The sequence below is a fragment of the Marmota monax genome, unplaced genomic scaffold, assembly GCF_021218885.2.
Source record: "Marmota monax isolate L192 unplaced genomic scaffold, Marmota_monax_Labrador192_F-V1.1 WCK01_AAM20220418_F8-fsc00004, whole genome shotgun sequence".
Classification (NCBI taxonomy): domain Eukaryota; kingdom Metazoa; phylum Chordata; class Mammalia; order Rodentia; family Sciuridae; genus Marmota; species Marmota monax.
In genome coordinates this window covers 16,029,281-16,053,317 of record NW_026692881.1, presented here as the reverse complement: position 1 = coordinate 16,053,317, position 24,037 = coordinate 16,029,281, and the positions used below count along the sequence as shown (strand labels likewise).

The 24,037-nt window shown below is 40.8% G+C and overlaps 1 protein-coding gene across 3 annotated transcripts in view; it reads left to right on the top strand.

Annotated features, from left to right (window-relative positions):
- The window catches only part of Dnmbp (dynamin binding protein), a 96,317-nt gene that overhangs the window by 48,807 nt on the left and 23,473 nt on the right, over window positions 1–24,037 (top strand). The window contains exon 1 of one of the 3 annotated variants that reach the window (XM_046450049.2): window positions 5,447–8,603. The exons of 1 other annotated variant lie outside the window; for it this stretch is intronic. In XM_046450049.2, coding sequence (XP_046306005.1) covers window positions 7,454–8,603 — 1,150 coding nt within the window. In that variant the 5' untranslated portion in view covers window positions 5,447–7,453. Of the gene's footprint in view, window positions 1–5,446; window positions 8,604–24,037 lie in introns of those variants that run through there. One more of the 3 variants, XM_046450050.2, reaches the window with a different exon arrangement.

Sequence of the window (24,037 nt, the reverse complement as noted above, 5' to 3'; positions counted from 1 at the left end):
GGGCTGGGGATGTGGCTCAAGCGGTAGTGCGCTCGCCTGGCATGCGTGCGGCCCGGGTTCGATCCTCAGCACCACATACAAAGATGTTGTGTCCGCCGAAAACTGAAAAATAAATATTAAAAAATTCTCTCTCTCTCTCTCTCTCCCTCCCTCTCTCACTCTGTCTTTAAAAAAAAAAAAAAAAAAAAAAAAGAATCAGTCGGGGCTGGAGATGTGGCTCAAGCGGTAGCGCGCTCGCCTGGCATGCGTGCGGCCCGAGTTCGATCCTCAGCACCACATACAAACCAAGATGTGTGTCTGACGAAAATTTTAAAAATGAATATTAAAAAAAAATTCTCAAAAAAAAAAATAAAAAATGTATTTCATGGGCTGGGGATGTGGCTTAAGCGGTAGTGCGCTCGCTTGGCATGCGTGTGGCCTGGGTTCGATCCTCAGCACCACATACAAACAAAGATGTTGTATCCGCCAAAAACTAAAAAATAAATATTAAAAAAATTCTCTCTCTCTTTCTCTCTCTCTCTCTAAAAAAAATAAAATAAAATAAAAATAAAATAAATAAAAAGGGTCAGTAGATTATCAAATTGGAGGATTATTGATAGGGGATCACAACATCTTTACAGAAACCTGATATATAACATTCTAGGCAGATTTATAAAAATTGAAATTGTAGTTTTTCTATATACAAAAGCAATTTGTCATTTTGACGACTCTTTGGAATACCTCAGAATTCTTTCCCAAACTAGCAAGTAGCTAAATCAATTTGGGGTCTTTTAAGATGATAATAATTTATATAAAGGAAATAATATTTTTTTTTTAGTTTGTCATAACATAAAAAAAATAAATAAAAGCACCCTTGACTTGTGCATCTGGTTCAAGGCATTGGCTCAGTACAAATGAGCTCAGTTACTTCTAATGGATTTTATTCCTCATATAAAATAACCACTGTCATCAAAACCTGTTAATAGGCTATGTTAATTCAAAACAGTAACCCATTTTTCCTTTTAGATTTAATACATGTCAAGAAATGTAGCTTAGAATGGCTGAGTTGTAATTGACCCATGAGTCACTGTTCTTAGCAGTTCATGGTATGGCTTTATGAACAATTCCTCAGCCTCAGTTTCAGGCACAGGGGAGAGAGCTGGAGTCATCCAGGCACTCCAAGTGTCAGTTCAGATTTCACTGAGGCTTTGAAGTACACAGTAAAAGAATTTCAGTTAACCTGAGACCTTCAGTCACAAGCATTTATTATTATGAAGAAAAGAAATCTATTATAGAGAAAAGAAATCAGAGAAGACCATCTGGAAAGTGACATTTAAGTGAGAAGGCAGGTGAGAGGGTCTGGAGCCGGCTAAGCTATCTGGGGGGATGAAGGAGAATTGTTCCAGGAAGATAGGACAGTGAGTATGAGAGTGTGCTTAGTGTTTGAGGAACAGCACAGAGTGCAGGTCAGCCAGAACAGAACGGGCATGGTCATTCACAATTCACATTAAGAGAAGCTGTCGGAGTGTTTTGAGCAGGGGTAGTATGATCTCACAACTTAACCGAGGCATGCTGGCTGCCATATTGAGAGAAGAGACCCTGGGCAGAGGCAGAGAGACCAGTTAGGAGGCCAGTGCAGCCATTCAGACAGAAGCTCGGACCAGGTTGGTAGCAGCAGGGATGGGAGGTGCTCAGATTGAGATGTACTTTGAGTTAGAGCTGAAGGGACTTACTAGTGGATTAAATGTGAGATATAAAAGAACGAAAAAAGCAAAGGACAACCCTGAGGTTGAGCACCTGGAAGGATAGGAGTTGCCATTAATCAAGGTGGTGAAGGCTACAGGAGGAGCTGGTTGGTGGAGAGGGTCCTAGGGCAGAGTCAGGAGTTAGTTTGATTAAATTGAGTTGCCATAAGGCATCCAGGTTGAAATATTGATTGGGCAGTGTGACACAGCAACCAGAGTTCAGGGGACAGGTTAGGAATGGAGATATGACTTTGGTAATTGAGAGCATGATGAGAAAACTGAGATTTGCTGTTAAGTTTCAGTGATAAGTGGTAAGACTCAGATTCCAATCTGGTTCTGTTTCTTTGCACAGTGTTATGTTCAATTTTACTGTATCACACTGTAGGTGCTCAGGGGATCCCAAGGAACTCTTGCCAACTTTCAAACTAACTTATGCCATCATAACATATTTTAATACTCTCTTCTGTTGAAAGCTGCTTGCTAGATTCAATATATTCATGGGCATAAAAGCATTTATGTATGTGTTGATTTTTGTTTAGAGTATTTAATCCTTCCTTGCAGATATAGTCTTTTTTTGGTACTGGGTATTGAACCCAGGAGCACTTAACCAATGAGCCACCCACAACCCTTTTTTAATATTTTATTTAGAGATGGGATCTTGCTGAGTTGCTTAGGGCCTCGCTAAGTTGCTGAGGCTGGTTTTGAACTCTCGATCCTCCTGCTTCAGCTTCCCAAACCGCTAGGATTATAGGGGTGCACCACCATGACTGGTGCAGATATACTTTTAACTGCTAGCTCATCCTGAAGTTTTCCAAAATGTTCCCCCATTCATGCCAGTGATACCCACGAGCTGCTCAGGTTTGTTTCTCGAGTTGAAACTTCCCTTGACTTGTAGCCCCTAAATCCATCTTAAGCTCTAATACTTCCTGAACTCTTCTTACAGTCCTGTCCCATGTAGAACATTCACCCTTAGAATACATCAGATTTCCCCCAAATACCTCTTGTTTTTCTATATTTTAGCCCTTTTATTTCCTTGCACAGCACCCTAGTCTCTTTCTCTGTTTCCATCATCTCTCTTTCCAGCCAGTCCTCCCTTTTCACCAGCACTTAGACTCTTCCTCTATTGAGGAACTTGTCTTTGGATCTCAGGTGCCTTTCTCCTCTCTCATTTCCAGGGGCTGTGGTGCTGTTGTCATTCTAGGAGCAACATTAGCCATGAGGTGGGTTCTTCTTTAAGAACCCCCTCTTACCGCCCCCATTCCTTCTTAGGCTGAGCAGCAGCTGCATTGAACTGAGTAGAAGCCCCCTTCCAAGCCACATCTACAGATTTTTCTTGAATTCCTATTGTGTGCTAGGTAATTTGGGCTATAGGAGAATTTTATCCAGAATCCAGCCCTGGGGCATTCCAGTGTTTAGGAGTGTGGAAGATCAGGGAGATGAGCCAGTAAAGGAGAAGGAGCAGCCAGACAAGGAGAAGGAAAGCAAGTGATTCCGTTACAGCTGAGAGGCCAAGTAAGACGAAGCCTAGAAACGATCATTGAGTTTGGTGACCTTGTCAGAGCAGTTTTACTGAATGGGATGAGAGCCCTATTGGAATGGATTCAAAAGAGAATGAGAGGTAATAAGTAGAGGCATTTAATATTTTACTTGCTCAAAAATCTTTCTCAGAGTTTCACTATAAAAGAAAGCAGAGAAATGGGGTGGTGACTGGAAGGGACATTAGATTAAGGGGCTAGTGGAAGTTTATAAGATGGAAAACATTGCCCTGTGTTCCTAGGCTCCAGGGACTGATCCACTAGGGTGGGTATGTTCAAGATGCATGAGAAAGGGGCCTAACTCTTGGAGCATAGTGTGTGAGGGCCAGCAGGGGTGGGGTGCAGAGAACAGCAGAGAGATGGGCCTGGGAGCAGAACAGAGCTAGTTCCTCCAGATCAGATGGAAGCAGGGAGACAGCTAGGGGACAGATTGGGGTAGCATGGCAGATTTAATATTGAAAAGGTAAAGAGATTAAGTAACTTCCCCAGGATTATATAGGGAGTGAGTGGCAAAGTCAGGATTCAAGTCCAGGACTTTCAAAGTCTGTGGTCTTACTCTCCCAGGGACACTGCCCTCTACCTAGTATCTAGAATGTACAAAATTAATGCTCCAAGCATTGATTCATTAAACATTAAGTACCTACTGTGTATCCCAGCTACAGAGGTGTGCTGGTCCTTGTCCTCCAGGACTTTTCATTACACTAAAAGGAGATGAGCAAATACAATGAACTAAATAGTATAGGTAAAAATGAGAAGTATTTGCAGGTTCCCTAGAAAACAGCAAGAACTGCAGGAATGAGAGTGTCACTAGGCAGTCTTAGGAAATGAGGAGCTGACCTTCAGCCTGGAGGAACAGCACCAAGTAATTTACAAATGTTCAAGAACTACTGTTCTTGCTAGTTTTTTGATGTCATTTTCAATCTCCTCCATTTCTTCTTTTACTCTTTTTATGCCTCTCCATCTTTTCTCTCTCTTTCCAAACCTGCTGCCCCATCTTCACTTGTAGACCACATGGCAGGACCTACCCACACTGGGAATCACCACATAGTCACTGGCTGATAACCTGCCCTCTAGTGGCAAATGACAAGCACCCTGGGCAGGATGCTGCTTGGGACTGTTGAAAAGAGCCTTTCCCTTGTGTGAAGAGAATGGGAAAGCTGGGAAAGATTGCATTTCACCAGCAATCCTGGCACCAGGAAAAGGAAAAATTTATTCTCTCCTTCTCTCGGCCACCATTGCTTTGTATAAAGATTTATTACTCAAAAATAGCAACCCGTTCATAGGGTTGTTTAGGATTTTTGTTGTTGTTTGTCTGGTACTAGGACCTGAATCCAGGGATGCATCTTTAAGGCCCTAAAGGTAATAAGACTTAGAAAAGGAGAAGCAGAGAGAGCCCCCATAATATAACCAGCTATTCACTCCGCTTATCTAACAACGATTTCTTTTGGCTCCACACCACCTCTTTTGGATCATTTATAAGTAGTGTTCTTCTTACCTATAATTTAATTCTCTTTTTTAATCCTTTCTCTTCACCAGGTTATTTGGTATATTTTTCTTACCATGTTAGTTTATCAAAGATAATAAGTTGCTAAGGAGAATTTTATTATCCATAACAGTTAAGGAAAGACTAGTCTTTGTTTTTAATTGGATTTGGAATAGACCATAAAATTGTAGATTTAAAGTAGCAGAGAAACCATTATCTTCTTCATTTTACACATAAGAAAATGGAAAACCAGAGAAAATAAGCATAGCTCATACTGATAAGCAGAAATTTAACTTCTAGAAGCTGGGTATCCTCATACCTCATCTCATAGGTTCTTTGTAGGTTGTTCTGTTGCTCTATTATAATTCAAGGTTAAAGTTGTCTTTCCAAATAATGTCAGCCTCCTATTGGCTTAGTAAACTAGATCACAGTCTTTATTGGGTTCAGGTGATAGGTGATAGATTACTGAGCCATTCAGTCAGTACTGGACAATGTTCCTGTGTGGGTCTGCATGCTCATGTGTTGATAGTGAGGACTGGGCCTGAATGGGGAGGGGTGGGTAGTAGAGCAGGAGCAGAGACAAGATAGAAGGATAGTGTAGGTGGGGGCCCATCATTTACTACATAGTGATCCTCTTCTGCATTAGACCAGGGTAGGGTTTATTTGTTGGTTTAATTGGTTTGAGGGAGATTAAAGGGTTACTACCTCTAAAGGTAGTTCTCTTTGTCAAGTGTCATGAAGTCAAATGAATCTAGGTTCAAATCATGGCCACACTGTGTACTGTTAATGTGTCTCCCAGACTATTTTTTTTTTTGTCTGTGGAAAAATAAGAATAATTACGTGCCCACCTTGCGTAATAGTGAAAATCAAAAGGAAAATTTATATCAACTTCGTATCACCAGTCATAGCACATAGTGCTTGCTGGAACATTAGGAACTGTGGCGCTGTCACTGCTGGTGCTGTTGCTGCCGCTGCTGTTGCTGCTGCTGGTTTGGAAGGCACAAGAGAACCTACAGGTGGGTGAAAGTCTCAGGAGGACATCAGAAGTTTTGACATTCTAGAGATTATCACTGTCAGTGTAGAACCCAGAAGGTGCACACAAGTACTTCAGGTATTGGAAGAAAAGAAAAAAGAAGTTGTGAGGAATAGAGATCTATGGATTATTAAAGCTAGAGGGATCAGACAAGTCACTGAGGCTACTGCCTCATCTTAGGGATAGGTTGGTTGAGTCCCAGAGAGACTACATAGTTTGCAAGTAGCAGAGCAGACGTCTAATTATGGACAAATAGGAATTAGGTGAAGGTTCAAGGAGTCATTTCTGGGCATTCAATAAATGACAACACAGCTTTAAAAAGCAGTCTAATTAAAGCCTGTCTCTTGTGGTGTTATTAGCCTATCAGAAACCTTCAAAGACTCTTCATTTTCCCCTGAATAAATCGAATGGCATTCAAATCCCTTGGGATCTGGCCCCTCAGCTTATTTATTTTTCCCATATATACTCTCCTTTAAACCTTATTCGGCACTTCTTACTTCTTCCTGCATAGAAAGTTTCTTGCTTATTCCCAAAAGAACTATTCAGATGCCACCACCTCCACCTCTCTTCCTTGCCACACCAGGGAATTTGCTTTGTTGTCATGCAGCTTTTGCTTGTCACACAGCATGTACCCCATGTGATATCACTGAATAGTGTGTGGCTCCTGCTGTCGTACAGGGCAGGAGTTAGCTTCACCTTTTTCTCTTCCACAGTGCCTCATGTATAATAGGTATCTATTTAATGTTTGTTGAATTTAATTCAGCATTTTACTACAAGCCTCTACAATTTCTAGCTTCTTCTCCAGTTCCTAAATATTCAGTATGAATTGGATAGGAAGGAAAGTTAGGAAACGAATGGCTTTGATGCTTCTCTGACATGAAAATGTGAAAGCATATATAACTCTCTTCTTCTGGACAAGAGTCTTTATAACACAGAATTACCCACACACCATAGATGAGTGAAAAAAAGTACCTTTTCCTCCTTCAGTGGGCTGGCTCAGGCAGTGGAAGCCTGAAAGTCTTGTGATTTGAGTGACAGTATCTTGTAATTTGAATCCCATTGAGACAGAACTCTCAAAGGAGGGAGTGTTCATCCTCTAAGTAAAGGAAAGGGAAGAGAAGGGAGTCCTAAAGAGATTCAGAGGCCATGGTTTGGAAAGCTGGACTTGGAGGACAGGGAATGGAGTGCACTTTCGGCTGTACATGCAAGCATTTGTTTATACACCTAGGGGCTTACTAAAGGATTAAAGAGGCAGGCTGATATATGACCCTAGCTGGGGCTTTCAAGTGGGGCTCTTTCTCTTTCACACTGCTTTTTCTGTAAAACCTTTAGGGTAGCAGAATACTTCTATCTTCAGCACATGAAGCAGCCGAGCCAGTCTGACCGGCTTGAGGGAAACACCAACAGGCCTGCCAACTCCAATCACATGAACTCTGGTTACTAATTATCTTCTGGCCTTTGAGGGAAAGATATAGTAGCTCACTGATTGGATCTTGAAGTTGAAATGACTTCACATTCTCTCCACGCTCCAACCAGAGCAACAGGAAGAGTGTCTCAGGTGCTTTGGGAGACATTTTAAGCAAGTCAGACCCAGCCTGAGGCTAGACTGCACCTGTTGGTGTTTCAGCCCAGCCAGAGCCCATGGCAAAGAGAAGTAAAACTCGTGTCTGTATTAAATATGAGTGAAACTCTCGTGATTAAAAAAGAAAGAGAAGTGGAGAAGAAAGGGCCCCCGGGCTCCCGCTGGGAATATGAAGATTGCAGGAGTCTCCGGAAGAGGAACCTGAGGGTGCAGGATGGACTTTATGCAGAAAATGGCTTGGACTCCACATACCCGTCCAAGGGGAGGAATCGGCCCTACAGAAAAAGGGACTGTGGATATTGGGATTTTGAGCAGAGTGAACCAAATTACATGGACTATGGGAAAGCAAATGAAATTGGAAAGGACTGTGTGCTCCAAGGAGGATGTGATGATGATTGTAGGAATCCAGAAAATGTGAATTATGAGAATGTAAGGCCTGGGATGAAGGATAATTGGCTTTCAGGAAGCCCAGAGATAATCCGGAAAGCACGAGGATATGAGAAGACAAATGGCTACATTGATTGTAAGGATCTGAATTATAATCCTGAGAACTTAAAAAGAACTGAACAGAGGGCCAGTTATAGGAATTTGGATGATTCTTTGGGGAATTTATATCAACCTCAAAACTGGTATATGAGCCTAAGGAATTTTAATTGTAGTCTTGAGGATTATAAAGATACTAACTTGCACTATAGAGATCTCAACAATTTGTATCATGTTCCTAGGTGTTCTATTAATGGTCAGTGTATGGATTTACCAGATTTGAATGTCAATGGAGGTAAAGAATTTGTTACATACCATGAAGAGGACAGGAATGTTTATCAAAATGATAAAATCTATCCCAATGCAAAGGCTCATACCATGGATCAGGGTAATTCTGATACAGAAAATAAAGGCTATGATACTGTTTTTGCAAACTGTGAGCATAAATCTCTTAATTATAGAGAAAAAGATTCTCTCCATCAAGTAGATAATTTGAAGTATAATGGCATCAACAGACCAGGAAACATGGCACTTAGGGACAGAGGGATCATCCCAGATGGTCTGCAGAATCAATATCCTAGGGGAGAACAAGGAGAAAATCATTTTGGGATTCCTCAGAGCCCTTCATTAGAGAAGGACACCTGGTACTCAGAGGAAGAGAGAACATTAACAGAGACTTGGAGGAGGAATAGTTGCTTCCGCCGTACTGCACCCAGCACCCTGAGGCGCTCAGAGTTTGTGCAGAACAGGAAGAATCCCCAAGGTAGGAACTCAGCCATGCTTCTGACAGGATAAAGGATAAGGCATGAAAATAGATGGGAAGGGTACTTGTACCAGGTCCAGGGAGCTCTGGTGTACTCAAGGAATTTGCCCCCCAAGTTCTTACCTAGTGTATCTTGCATAAGAACAACCTTTGAGATGTGATTCCTATGTGAGGCATTTTATGGAGCAAGAGTATGTGTAGTGCCATAAACGTGCAGTGTGGCTTTCAAAACGAGACACAGATCTCATGGGAACTTTCCTTTACTCTTGGTTTTGTCAACTGTCTCTAATCTGAAACCTCTTTCCATTCGTACCATAATATTTTTGTTTGTCTTGTGGAGACAGCAAGTTCATTGTCAGGGCACCAAGCTGAAATTTATTGTCCTGTCATGCTTCTTTCTCTCAGTCTCTATACTTTTTTAGACATTAGTGGGGGGAAAAAAAAGATTTGACTTCTGTATAGAGTGTTCATTCCTTGGCATTCTGGAGTCTTAAATGATAATGGACACTAAAATTCTGGTGGAATTCAGATCATTTCCATTTTTTATAGTGCTTTGTACATATTAGGTATTCAAATCATTTCATCTCACTGAGACTTTGCTAAGTTATGTGTAAAATAAGAATCTTTGATCATGAACAGATTCTTTCTTGCCATTGTGTTTTCTTAGGTTAAGAAATGAACTTTATTTTTGCTGTATTGTTTTGTAACTTCTGGACTCTTTCCTGAACTTTTTTTTCATATTATGTATTCTCCTCATGCCAAGCAGCCTGTCTGGCTCTGACCAGGTTAGGGGAGTACCAGTCATGACCAGAGGATGAGGTTAATTAGAGCTGGAGAAGGTGGATGATCTGCAATATTTTCACACCCTCCTCCCAAATGGAAACTTTCTCATCTGAGTCTCCTTTGGAAGAGTCTGGCTGGTTAAACTTGTACTAGGGGCTATCAAAGACCAAAAGGGTAAGTCCCAGTATGATCCTGTAACTGCCAGTGGTTTATCTGGTAATCATCCAACATGGGCTCAATTTAACTCCAATTTCCACAGCACCATTCTGGACAAAGCAGGCTCTCTACCTGCAATTACAAAGAAAAAATGAAACCAAACTGACTTTTTTTGAGAGGTTGAGGTATTTAGCAGCTAGTTCATTTTTTTTTTTTTTCCTTCTAAGTGCATTTTCTCTCTGAAATGATAGGGATTGGGTGACTCTAAATTCCTTCCAACTTTAAAAAAAAAAAAATCTGATTCTGTGATTCCCTGTGTTGGTATTTGCATGGTTTCCCTCCCTTTCCCCCACATCTATTCCTTCAGTGGACTTTGCTCCCTCTCTTAAGTTCCTTATTGTATTTAGCCTCCTAACTGTAATCAAGTGTTTCTATTCTGTTTGATTTAACAGAGTCAAGCCCTTCTCGCTGGAGTGTTGTAATGTGCCCTCTGATCTCTCTGAAACCAACTCAGTTCCACCTTACATCATTTCTATTTTTATAGTTGTCTTTCTTTGTATTTGAGAATTTAACTTTTGAAAATATTATTTATATTTGGCACTCCTTTTATGCCTCCCTGATATCCTCTCTGACCAGTAAAAAAAAAAAAAAAAAATTCATATTTACTAGAAATGCTTCTGCTTTCTAGGTTTCCAACAGCTGTCTTAGAGTACAGTCAGTGGCCCTTACCAAGTATTTCAGAAAGGAAACAAGCATTGGAGTGGTTCTGCTTTGAGTTCAAATATAGGTCTCCCCATTTACTAATGGTGGAACTTTGAGCAAATCACTTAACCTCTCTGAGCTTCAGATTCCTGCCGGTAAAAATGAAAATAATTCCTGTCTCACAGTGAAATAAGAGAAATACAGCACTTCCATGTCTGGAACACAGAAGGTGCTCAGAACTACCATTTCTTTGTGTTTCATCTACCCTCCTCCCTTCTCCTTTACAAGTGGCCCCACCAGACTGTCACTCCATGGTCCCCTGTTCCCTGAGATTCAGACCGATAGTCACAGCTCCCCATTGGACATCTGCCCTTGGACTTGTAAACACATCAACTTTGAGATCTGAATGCAACACTCCATCTCTTTCTTCCTTTCTCCTCTCCATTTTCCCCCACTATACCCCAAACCCATTGGAGAAACAAGGGTCTTAGTGGCTGCTCCCAGGCCAGAAACCAGGTCTTTCCACTTTCCTTCGCCTGACTTTTCAGTTCTTTCTCCTCTGGAGGCCTCTGTTTTGGGTTTGTAGGGCAGGTCTGTTATGATTTTGCCCTTAGGACTAGGTGGTGGACTCCTAGTCCTAGGAGGTGGTCCATAATCCTAAGATGGGGCTTTTCTAAGGTTTTAGTGGAAAACTGGAAATGTTGATCAAACCTCCTAACTTGGAGGGTCTCAAATATTAGATCTGTCTTCCCAGCACCTGTTGGTTGCTGACTCTTCTGCTCCAGTTGTTACTTTCTGTTACTGTTCCTTGGAGTCTCATAACATGCATAGTTCAATGCAAGGATCCGTGGGGAATTTTTACACAAGTTTTGGGATTCTCCTTTGTGTGGCTTCCCCTTTTCCAGGATTCCCCCTTCATATCTTGCCCCTTCAGAACCCCAGACTTAAATCTCTGGTTCCTCAATCAGGTCAGATTTCCATTTTGGGCTCTATTCTTTATTATTACTTTATTCCCCTATATGCTAAAAGACTAGGGATTATCCTGGGGACAAAATTGAATAAATATGGATCTCATCTAATTTCCTCTTCTTGTGTTTAGTCATGTTTCTCCAGTTTCTGTTTGCTTTTGGTTGCTTTTTAATGTCTGCATACAATTATTGTTTTACTCTCTTGTCCAGATTTTTTTTAATAGTTGTCAGTAGAAGAAGTATGGTGAAAGCTGCTCTGCTATTATCAGGCCAAGAGTTGTATTTAAGGTTTTGCACTTGCTACTAACACAAATAGTTGATGGGAGGAGGACTTAGTGTTTCAAATTCCGTGTTATCTATGTTGAATTTAAGTGATATTAGGATATCTGAATGAAAACTCTCTTTCAGAGAGAAATATAAAACTAGAATGCCGGTGAGAGTTGAGGCTAAAGGTTCAACCTTTAGCATCAGAAAGGTTGGAAGGTTGCACCATAGAATCCTCTCATATTATTACTAGAAGGAACCTTATATATTGACAAGTTCAGTGTTTTTTGTTTTGTTTTTTTTTGGGGGGGGGCGTTGAACTTAATCACTGAGCTACATCCTCAGCCCTTTTTATGTTTTATTTTGAGACAGAGCCTCACTAAGTTACTGAGGCTGGCTTTGAACTTGTGATCCTCCTGCCTCAGGCTCCTGAACCACTGGGATTACAGGCATATGCCACTATACCCACCTAAGCTCAGTGTTTTTATAAATAATGAATAACTACCCATGTTTTGGTCTTGAAATGTTTTTAGTGGATTGCAACCATAATTTCTGAAAAAATAAAATATAAGTGAATGTATAAATATTGTATAATATATCTCATGTAGTAAAAATAAGTAGCAAATCATTTTGTGTATGTGAATGTGTATGTATACATATACATAGCATTTTGTAAATGTATACACACACACACTAGGTCGCAATGTAAAGTGTAGATCACAGTAAAAAATGATTGAGGAACATTTAAATGCAACCTACTTATTTTATAAATGAAGAGAACGCGCAGAGAAACAGAAATGTATATCCAAGGAAACTAAGCCAAGCTTTAGATCAGTGAGAAATCTGAGTCCCTTGATGTCCAGACCAGTGCTTTTGTTGTGTCACCACAATCCAAGCCAGAAAGCACAGCAATGGATTCCTTCTGCATAAATGAACTTACAAGATCAGAAAGCACTGCAGAGGGATGCAACATTTGACACACAGCAGAGGTGCAAGAAAGGATGTGGCCTGAGAAAAGACCTGCCTTTAGTAGTTGGAGCACAAAGCATGCTATGGGGAGTTTGCAGGGGAGGGAGTGTTGATAAGGAAATTACAGAAATTCCTTAAAAGTTTGGACAGTAATTATAGTGGAATGGCAGATTCCAAGAAAATCTTCTGTTTTGTTTTTCTCCCAAGATAAGAAAAACCTGCAGATTTGAAGGCACTTTGACAACTCAAGAGTTTTTAGGACTATGATATTCAAGATTTTTTTTTTTCATTGTAAATAAGTGAACATGAGATCTCTGTAGAGAGAGTTGGTATTCAAGCTTATTATACCAACATACAGAACCCACATCTCCTTTGAATGCAGTTGAACGGGTGTTTATTAGCTAACATCTGTAGTAAGCATTGGAGGTATCCAGAGAAGCCTACCTTCCCCCACCCCCAGAGGAGTTTGCAGATCTGTTGAAGAAACAAAATGTAAAACTGTGAACAATTAAATAAAGAATAGAAGTACAGACATTAATACATGAACAATCAGAGGGAGAAAGATTAGTTTTTACTTCAGCTTATGGAAAAGACGTCAGACGTTTGAACTTGGCTAAAACTTGAAGGAAAAATTAGGTTGAGATAAGCAGAAGCAAGAACATTCCTAATTGAGGAAACTTTATGAGCAAAGATACAGAGAGATGCAGTGACAATACCTCTCAAGGCGTGTATGGAAGGTGGTGAGAAACACACCAGGGAGAACCGGACTCCTGAAATCTTACAAGCCAAGTGGCAGTGTGGACCCAGCCAAGGAGGAAGTCAGAGCTGACCTTTGCACGCCAGGTCATTCTCGATGATATCATCCCTGGGACTTTCTGAGTAGAGGAGTATCTGGGAGCCGAGCCTAGAGGTGTCCACAATCATGGGCCAGGAGGAGGAGGGAGGCCACACGGGGGAAAAGCATTTGAGAGGTCAGGAGAAAAATCAGAATTAAAGAGAAAATGGCCAACATTTTCAACTGCTGTGTGGAATCAAGGATAATGCCAGGGGATTAGTTGAGGTTACTGGTTGACTGAGAAGACAATTTAACTAGAGGAATAAGAATGCAGTGTTAACTGCCAAAAATTTAGAAGAGATCTTGGGAAGTGAGGTCATTGAGAGAGGGCACATAAAGCGCTCTTGCAAGATTTTTTTGCAAAAAGTATGAAAGATGTGACTGCAGCTGAAGGGGACAGAGCTGAGGAGTTCCCACTTCCTAAAATCAGGATGTCAATGTTTGAAGATGGATGGGTGGATAGGAGGCAAAGGGATGGGGAGTAAATGTGTGGAGGCAAGAAGAAATAAATGTAGGGCCATATTTCTTTAAAAGTTGGGAGTAATTGATGATCTAGAGACAATGATGTACTCTAGAGACTAGCACACTCCAGTCTAGCCATCTCCCATCCAATGCGAAGGCCTTACTTCCTGGGATCATGAGTTATATTCTTTTTTTTTTTTTTTAAGTTGCTTTTTGTTTTATTTTTTTTCAGCAGACACAACATCTTTGTTTGTATCTGGTGCTGAGGATCGAACCCGGGCCGCACGCATGCCCAGGCGTGCGTGCTACCACTTGAGCCACATCCCCAGCCCATGAGTTATATTCTTAAGTAATTGGGCTGTTTTCTTCCCAAGCTGTTACCTAAATTATTTGTGCATCGTGTTCCATCAACAGAGAATATTGGTATGCAGTGTCTTTTACAGAGTCTCTGTAAAAGGAAGAGGTACCAAGAGAAGGCAAGAAATTGAGGATAAGGAGGTGCAGTCTTAGGTGTGGTCTCTTGTCTGGACCAAGATGTTATGGGGAGCAGAAGGAAGAGGATGAATCAAGGGTAACTTGCAGTATCATGACATGTCCCTGATACTAGAGTTTTTCAATTTGATATGTCCTCTGAAACCAGGAAGCACCCAAGGCCGTGTGTAAAAATTAGGCTGTCAAGCTTCTTGGGTGTGGCAGTGATGGTAGCCACAGCTGGTAGAATGACACTGAGTTCATGTGCCTGGTTCCACAGCAGAGCTGGTTCCACGGGATCAAGAAACCCCTTTCCTCTGGTTGTAAACTTGAGAGGAGGCAAGTTGATGAAATATACATTTGCATTTCATTGAATCTATAACATCATCAATTGAATGACACTGCATAAGATTAATTCATTCTCTTATCATTATAAAGATGGCTAATTAAGATGTGACATGCTGTAAATTTCAGAGGTGTTAAAATGTGAGGGAAAATGTACATTTTAGCATCTACTGAAATACAAAAATGCCACTGATTACTGCCAACCTATACCAATACTTGGTCAAAAAAAAAAAATGTGGAATTCTTCTGGTCCTTTACTCAGTGCTTTGTGGATAGAGGATTCAGTTTCTTCTGCTCTCCAGCGCCCATCCAAGCCACAGACAAAGACTGAAATCTTATTTAGATCAGTGCAGTCCTAAATCCTAACCAGGTGTGGCAAAATAGTAAATAAAAAAGTCTTGGTGTAGTGTTTTCCATCATAATCACAGCACAACAATGCTTGAAACACTGTGATTGCTGCCATTTATTCAATCCAGTTCCTGTGGTAAGTACTAAAAATACTAGGCACACATTAGCTATACTGGATGCTTCAGTGGGGTCTAAATTTCATGAAGGCAGGAAATGAAGGTGGTGTTTCCAGAATCTAATATAGTATGTAGCATATAATAAGTGCCCAATAAATGTGTGTTATCAAGTGGAATATTCAATTTTAGGGCCCAGAACATGCATATCGAAAGCCAACTAGCAGGGATTATTTTGTTTTGCCACTTGAGAAGGGAAGTTTAGAGTACTCCAAGGGCCAGAGAAGCCTTCATGGAGAAGCTGGAACTTGAACCTTAAAGAGGTGAGCAGAATGGATGGAAAAGACAGAGGTAAGCTGGGCTTTCAAGGTCATGAGATCATGAGGAAACCATGTTGTTATAGGTTTTATAACAGCAGTAGTGCCAGTTCTCTGGGCTTGCTGACAGGAGGTGACTAACTGTCTGGGTGAGTCCTAAGAGGCCCCACAAATAATGCTCCTGTGGAACTAATTAGAGGCCAGTGTGCTTGTACTGAATTGAGGGGCTTAAGTGAAGTGAAAGATTGGGAAATCATGTAAGATTCCTGAGCGGGAAGGGACCCAAGAGGCCCAACCCCTTTGTCATATGGTGTGGAAACAGCTCTGAGAAAGGGACAGAGCTTGTCCAAGATCACACAGGTAGGAGGGGAGGCAGGGTGAGTGCCCAGGTGGCTTGTCTTGCACACCAGTGCTGTATTCATTGAACCTTCTCATGCCCCACAAGCAGCTCCACATACATCCCCAGAAACCTAAACCAGGGGAAGCAGGGGTCTTTCCCCACATTCCTTTGGTAATCCACAGACTTTGGTAATCAGATTTTACCATCAAATATTGATCTCTCTTGGAAATATCCTTATTTTAAGAGACTCTCTCGTTTAACCCCACTTGTATTGCTGTTCCTGAAGTCCAGACAGATGAAATGACTTGTCCAAGACTCAAGAAAGCTTTGGAAGGCTTTCTACTTTCTCTATCATTGCCCCATCTCCCAACATTTTGTTGGGGAGCTCTCTACTAAATATGTATACACTTTTATAATTAAAGCTTTTAAGCAGGATTATAATTCAACTCATTGTAGGAAGGAAGACAGTTATAAAAGATAGTTGAACTGTTAAAAAAAAAGCAAGGAGAAGGAATGAAAGTAAACCATCTAATATAAACTGGAGAAAGTCTGGTTTTACAGAGGATAGAAAAATGGCTAGAGGGTCATGTAGATGAGCACATTTTGAAATCTCACTGAAGTGTTATTATTACTAAAAGGAAATATAATGCAGGAAATGGTCCTGTTCATATGCAGAGGGCATATAACCCAGAATAGGTCTTGACATTTAATGGAAAGCATGGGCTCAGGATACTGGTTTTGAATGTATTGTCTTACTGTCTGTGTGGTTGTGGGCAAGTTATTTCTTTCCTCTGTGGCCCATTTCCCATTTGTTAATGAGTACAATAAAACCTTCCCTTGAGAGACTTGGTAAATATAACATCAGGTTGTGTGTATGTGGTGGGTGTATGTATAGGTGTGTGTGGGGGGGGGGGGCGCTTAATGAAAAATTTTGTTGGCTGACATATACTCAGAATTTGCTTAGTGAACAGTGCTAACTTCTTTATAATACATTATTTTACAGAAACTACCTTTGCCCTATTGATAGTTTTACTTATGCTGCTTAAAACCTCCGTTTTAAGCCTGCCAACTGCATACCTCCTGAGGATTTATGTGTATTTAGCGAATGCTCAGAAATGGTATGTTAGTTGCTCCTAGTATTAAACTCGCTACCATGGCAGCCTACAAAGTTGCAGATTAAACAGCAGATCTGGTTAGCTCCTTAGCTTAGATAAGGGACCTGGAGAAGAAAGTGGGGGGAGGGGAAGCTTTGAGCTGGGTCTAGAGGAATCCTTCCCAGCAGGGATTTTGCTGGCAGCTACTTGCCTGAATTAGCAGCAGTTTAACCACCAGGAAGGTTTTCAGTTACTTCTGAGGTTTAGGGCTGGTGGTCTATAAAGTCTACTGGGAACCCTACAGAAGACAGTGACCAGTGACCATAGCACTCAAAGCTTTACTTAAAGCAGGACGAACTGCTTCCAAACCAAGTGGAGTAGGTGCTAAAGGAAAAGAGTGGGGGGTGGGGGGTAGGGGCTGGCCAGAGTGGTGTGGGAATACGGAAAACCAGGATTTGTGATTCCTCCAGAGGGTCTGGGAGGAGATGAGCAAATTTACAGAGACTGCTGCCTCTCAGGGTTTGCTCAAAAAGATTGCTTCTAGATAGAGTGCTGAGCAGAGGACTGTACTGCTGCTTTGTTTTTGTAAGTTATTTCAACAGTGTTTTGTTACCTATTTTCTTCATCAGTTTAAAGGGATTAGGTTAGGAGAGAAAACTCAGATTATTAAAAAGTGAAGAAAGTTTGAAATGAATGAACAGGAAATTGAAAACTGTTAATGCTAGAATGTTCTCATCTCACAGCAAGTGTCCTTTTTTTCTATTTAATTATTCTTTGTCATATTACATGTTCTCCATAGAAATACTAGAAAAGAGAATAAGTGAAAAGAAGGGAGAAAATCAGAATTTCCACACTTTTCCTTTTCAAATCTGTGCATTTAAAATGTTTCTCTTTTAAAGTGGGTGCAGTGGGGTACATCTGTAATCCTAGCAACTCAGGAGGCAGGACAAGTACGAGGCCAGCCCCAGCAATTTAGTGAGAACTTGTCTCAAATAAAAAGGGTTAGGGATGTAGCTCAGTAGTAAATTGCCTCTTGATTCGATTTCCAGTACTACACACACACACACACACACACACACACAAAATCCCCTCTTAGCAAAACTAATTTTTTTGTAAATTGTTTTATATCCTGATTTTTCAACAATAATTATTAGATATAATTTCATATTAATAAATTAAAAAATCTATATCTTAGTAGGTATAATTGTTTTCTACTATATGAATATGCCTTTTTTTTTTTTTTTAACCCAGGATCCTTTTGAGGAGATTTTGGTTGTTTTCTGTTCAGGTGATTTTTAAAATTTTTAAAAGATTGGTGAATATCCCTGTAGGTACATATTTGGGGCACTTGTTTAATTATTTACGTAGGATAAATTCCTGAAAGTGAAGCCTTGGGTTAAAAGGTTTTGGTGGCTAGGAGTTCGATCAGTGATGGAGTGCTGGTCTAGCATGTGTGAGGCCCTAGGTTCATCCTTAGTACTGGGGGGTGGGGTAAGTGTATGTGTGTTAAGTAGATAAAATACTAAAGTTTATAATCTGCTGACCCATTCCTCTTTATTCTTTTCATTTGGAAATTAAAGGATATGACAAAATAGGCCTTTTACTTGCTTCAATTCACATCATTTTTTTTGCCATAAATTATCTGGAACACTATTGGATATTTACTATGTAAATATCTACTATACATTTGACTATCTGAAGGGTTTAAATTTTACATTATACTCAATAGATTTAATAGATACAGTTATATGATGATGCTCAAATACTCCACTGTGCACAGTCTCATGGACTGTGGGTCTAAAGATTATGCTGTGTTTTGGGCTGGGGCTGGGGCTCAGCGGTAGCGCACTTGCCTGGCATGTGTGAGGCACTGGGTTCGATTATTAGCACTGCATATAAATAAATAAAGGTCTATCAACAACTAAAAAAAAAAAAAACCCAACAGATTAGGTTGTGTTTTAAAATCCACCCCCCAACCCCCATCACTAACTACCAGATGGCCACCAAAACTCAGAAGTGTAATTCACAGTCATAGTCACAACTCACAGGACTTGGATGCCCAGGAAAAGCACTGGAGGTAAGACAGCTCCTGGCCAAGTGCAGAGACTGGACTGCAGTGGCTCACAGCACTTACTGGGCCAACTTCTTGATTACTCTTCTTGCCTCATCAGCAAAATGGGGACAATAGTAAGATGATTATGAGGAGTAAAAACACCTAATATTCATAAAGTGCCTAGAACAGTTCTTGAGACACACAGTGTCATATAAACATTTCTTTTTTTTTTAATATTTATTTTTTAGGTGTAGATGGACACAACACAATGCCTTTATTTTTATGTGGTGCTGAGGATCGAATCCCGGTCCGGCCCATGCTAGGAGAGCGCTCTACCGCTAAGCCACAATCCCAGCCTCATAAACATTTCTTTAAATATATTTTAAAACTAAAAAGAGCTCCATTAGATGGTGGAGGGAAGCAAGCCTCCCTGTAGCTCACCATCCAGTATAGTCAACATTACAAGGTGATAGTGTGATTTTAGAAGCAGTGGGAAGGGCTCTTATCCAAAAGTTGTCTTCTCTCAGATTGCTTAAATTTTCACCAGTAGAGAGGTATTGTAGCCTGACAAATTTTTAAAAAATATCTTGTTCTTTTGTTATATTAAAAATACAGATTGGGGGCTGGAGATATAGCTCAGTGATAGAGTACCTGACTGGCATGTATGAAGACCTGAGTTCCATCCCCAGCAGGGAAAACAAAAACAAAATATGGTTGAGCTCAGTCTCCACTGACTCCAGCTTCTACCCCCAATCCCAGAGCCTTCCCTGAGGCAAACTCTGTGATGAAATTGGCAGGTTCTCTGACCTTTCTCTGTATACTTACATATTTTACCTATATATAGAAATGTGTATGGAAGTTTGCAATTTTTCTTTTCTTTTTCTCTTTTTCCTTTCCTTTCTTCATTTTCTTACAAAAATGGCAAGTTGTGCGTCTCTCTTCTACCCCAGTTCCTTTAAAGCATAAGTGTTCACAAGGTGTGAGGGGGCTCCAGTTCCTGTGAATTGCTCCTGGGTTCTGGCTGCCCAGGGTGCCCAACTGAGATCAGCTCATTCCTATGGCCTGAGGGTTAAGGAGCTACAGTAAAAAGTCTGAGGTCTGGCAAAATCCTGGCAAAGCGAGGGCGCTGCCTGGCCAGGGAAAGGGACTGCAGACATAGGCCTGAGCAGACAAGTGTGCCCACTTCTCAGTGTTGTCTTTCCAGAAGGCGTGGAGTGGCCTTGCAATTCTTCCCCGAAAAGGGCATCCTCTCCAAAACAAGTCTTAGCAAGGAGTAGGAAAATTAAGAGATAATAATCTTGGTTTAAAAATCGGGAGGTGAAATTATGAGGGTTTTAGGAAAGGAAAAACAACCAGGAAGGAGGGCCTTGAGCGCGCAGGGTGAGGCCAGCTCTGCGACAGCTCAGTCCCATAGGGTGTGAGTCCAGCTCCATCCTTTAGCGCTGACCCCATGATAGGCCGGGTGCCTAGGGGCGATTCACATGGAAATGAGGGAAGCCCAGGGGACGTGCCCACCCTATTCAAAGGGCCCTGGGGGCTTGAGGAGCATTCTTGAACTCTGGGAAGGTTCTGCTCGGTCTGCAGACGCCTGGGACCCACCGTGGGCGCCAGCCGGCTCTGGGCGCCGCAGGTACCTGCTGGGGCTATGGGAGCCGTGGGAGCCGGCACAAAGAGAGGGGACCTTGAGCCAGGTCCTGGCGGCCTGGGACCTCGCTCGTCGGGAGACGGAGGTTTTGCCTGCCGAAGGCAACCAAATTCCTGGAGCAGGGAAGAGGTTGCTCTTTGAAGTGTGTGTTAGAGCCTCGGGAAGCTGCGAGTTAGCGCACTTCCTTAGACCTGTGGGAAATGAACCTGGGGATGAACCACTAACTTGAGAAGGAATGGCCTTGAGGCGGGAGCTACCACCCAAGGAATTCTCACGAAAGTAAATTAATGCAGACAGCCCCAGCTGCTTAACACCTGCAGGGCCATCCTAGGAAGAAAGTGAGAGCTGGTCTGTGCATTTTATTCAAGATCTGATACCGAGCCTCAGTTTCCTCTATGTGCTTGCAAATCCCCAGATGTTATTGTTCTTAGAGGGAAAAAATTTAGAGTCTATGCACGTGGCATTTTTCTACTCTGAATTTTATCTTAATATGGTGCACACAGCAAATTCTGGCCCATCTTGGGGAAAGGACAAACTTATTACCGTATTTAATTCCCTTAGTGACTCTGCAAAGCCAGTATTATTCTCTTCATTTTACAGATGGGGAAATTGAGGCCCAGAGGTGAACATTTCCAGGGGTCCCCAGCTAAGAAGTGGAAAATCCAAGATTCAGGCCTATCCTGACTGTAGCAGACTGAGGGAAAAGGCCATTTCCCCCTCACTTGGTTGTCCCAGAAACTAAATATCTATTTTATTTATTTACTCTTGTATGCGTGCATGTGTGCTGGGGATCCAACGCAGGGCCTCACATATGGGAGGCAAGTGCCTAACTACTGAGGTACATCCTCAGCTCACTATACTCTTAGATCAGACTTTTTTATTAGCATATTATGTGGAATAAGGGGAAAATCGTTTTTTATATTTGGAGTCTTTGCAAGCCAGATAACTTTATTTGACCTCCTATTTGAAAATTCCTGAGTGTTAATAGGTTTATGGAGCCTGAAGATCACTGGTCTGTTCTGAAACACCTGGGGTTTTGTTAAATTTGCAAATTCGCCGTGGTTCCCACCCAGATTTGCTGAATGAGATTCTTAGGGGTGATACCTAGGAAACTGCAATTTAGCAAAAACATAAGGGTTTTTAATCACACTAAAGTGTTTTGGGTTTTGTTTTTTAAAGGTTGTTCAAAAGCCTATAAATCACATCTGAAAAAAAATTGTTGAGAGTTTGAAAGATTTGTTATTTCTTTTTCTTGGTTTTAATGTAAAAAAGAAATTGAACCCTCTGGGTATACTCTGCTTGATGAGTAAGTGCTTGATGGTACTTTGTGCTTTCAACTACCACAATTAATAGAACTTTGAATCCTGGAAGAGAATATTGACCAGGGAATTATTAAGATTTGAAGCATATAGGCCCCTGACCTTTTCTAGTGGAGATTCCATGCTAGGGAAGCAAAATGGCGTGTGACTAAGTACATAGGATTTGGATTTAAATATATTTAGGTCGTATTTCCAAAACTGCCATTTACTGGCTGCATAACCTCAGTGGTGTTGGTCAGCTTCTCAAAACCTAGGTTTTTAAATCTATTAAGTAGGAGTAATAATACCTGCTTTAAAGTTTTGGTGTGCACATGAAATGAACTCAGGGATATAGACTGTAAATTCATATGTGGTAGGAATTCAGTACATGCTCTCTCTTTCCAAAACCTTCTAGTCTTGCATTAAAAATGAATTTCTTTTCTAAAGTTGTCATATTTGGCACCAAGAACCTATTTCTTTGAAGTTACAAAGAAAATGTAAAACAAGTCCATTAAGAATAAATTTTATGGCACCAGGAGTGTAGCTCACTGAAAACAGCACTTGCCTCATAAATGCAACACTGTAAAAATAGTGTCTACATCACAATTAATTTAGAACCATATTTTAGCATTGTGATGAAATGAGAGTTACACTTGAAATTATACCATTTATTCTACCAAAAACTAAAAGGATATTTCTTCAAGAAAGATATCTTTCTATTATGTCTGTTTAAACTTTGTTTTGAATATCATGTTTACAGAAAACTGCAATAATACAAAGTCTCCTTTATATTCTTTATTTAAAATCATCAGTATTTAGTATTTTGCCATGTTTTTGTTTTTAATTCTTTGTCTTTCCCTTTTTTTTTCTTCACAGTTATTTGAGAATAAATTGAATGTGTTATGCCTTTAGTATGAGGCTTCAGTACATATTGGTGTGTATTTTGTATGAACATGGGCACTCTCTTGTATGGCCACAGTAGATTTGCCACTTCAGGAAATTTTCAGCTGATGTAGTCGTTATTATTAGCATATTATTCATTTTTTTTGTTTGTTTGCTTTGTGATGCTGGGGATTGAACCCAGAGATGCTCTATCACTGAGAGGGACATCCTCAGCCTTTTTAAATTCATTTTGAGACAGGGTCTTGCTCTGTTGCCCAGGCTGGCCTTGTACTTTGCGATCCTCCTGTTTCAGTCTCCCAAGCTGTTGGGATTGCAGGAGTGCACTACCATTGTCCTAGTAGTGTCCTTTGTAGTGACTTTTTTCTTAAAATCAGCATCCAAGATACAGTCAGGATATATTAAGCTGTCATCTCCTTAGCCTTGTTTTGTGGGAACTGTTCCTCAGGGGTATTTGTCTTTAATGACATTGCATTTTGAAGGACACAAATCCTCAATTTGAGTTTGATGTTTCTTCAAGACTTGTGTCAATTCATGCATTTGTGACTGGTATACTGCACAAGGGATATTGTATCGCTTCTAGACATGATGTGGAAGCACATGTGTGTTTGTCCCTTCTTGGTAATACTAGGTCATAGTATTTTCCATTTCTCTATTTTTTTTTCATTTTTATAATTAATATGTAAATTGTAATAAGCAATTTAAAAAACTATGCACATATTCTGATCATCATTCAGCCTCACCAGTAGCACCAGAATTGTCTGTCTGTTGGTGGTTTTTTTGTACCTGAACCAAATTTCCTCCTGATTGCAAAATGGTGATTTTCTAACTCCATCATGTCTTCTGCTGTTTGTGAATTGATATTCTACCATAAGATTGTTTTCTCCTCTATTTATTTATGTACTTATCAGTGTGAAATTATGGATTTTTATTATTATTTTTTATTTATTTTATTTTTTGGTACTGGAACACTTAACCACAGAGCCACATTTCTAGCCCTTTTTAGTATTTTACCTACAGACAGGGTCTTACTGAGTTGTTGAGGCTGGCTTTGAACTTGGGATCCTCCTACCTTAGCCTCCCAAGCCACTGGAATTACAGGCGTATGCCCTGCTGTGGATTTTTATTCTGTTCAGTGGATTATATTCTGTTGCTGTGCTGATTTAGGTTCATATTCAGATTGTGCCAGCCTGGGGCAGTGGGAGCCCCTTCCATCACGTCTTCCTTACTTTCTGCCACAGGATATTTCAGGCTCCTCTATAGCATTACCTGCCCCCTCCCTGAAATTAGCCATTTTTCCAAAGAACCCTGTTTCCTTTTAGTGGAGAAGGGATTTTAGAAACCAGAATCTAGCTGCATTCTTTTTTAAAT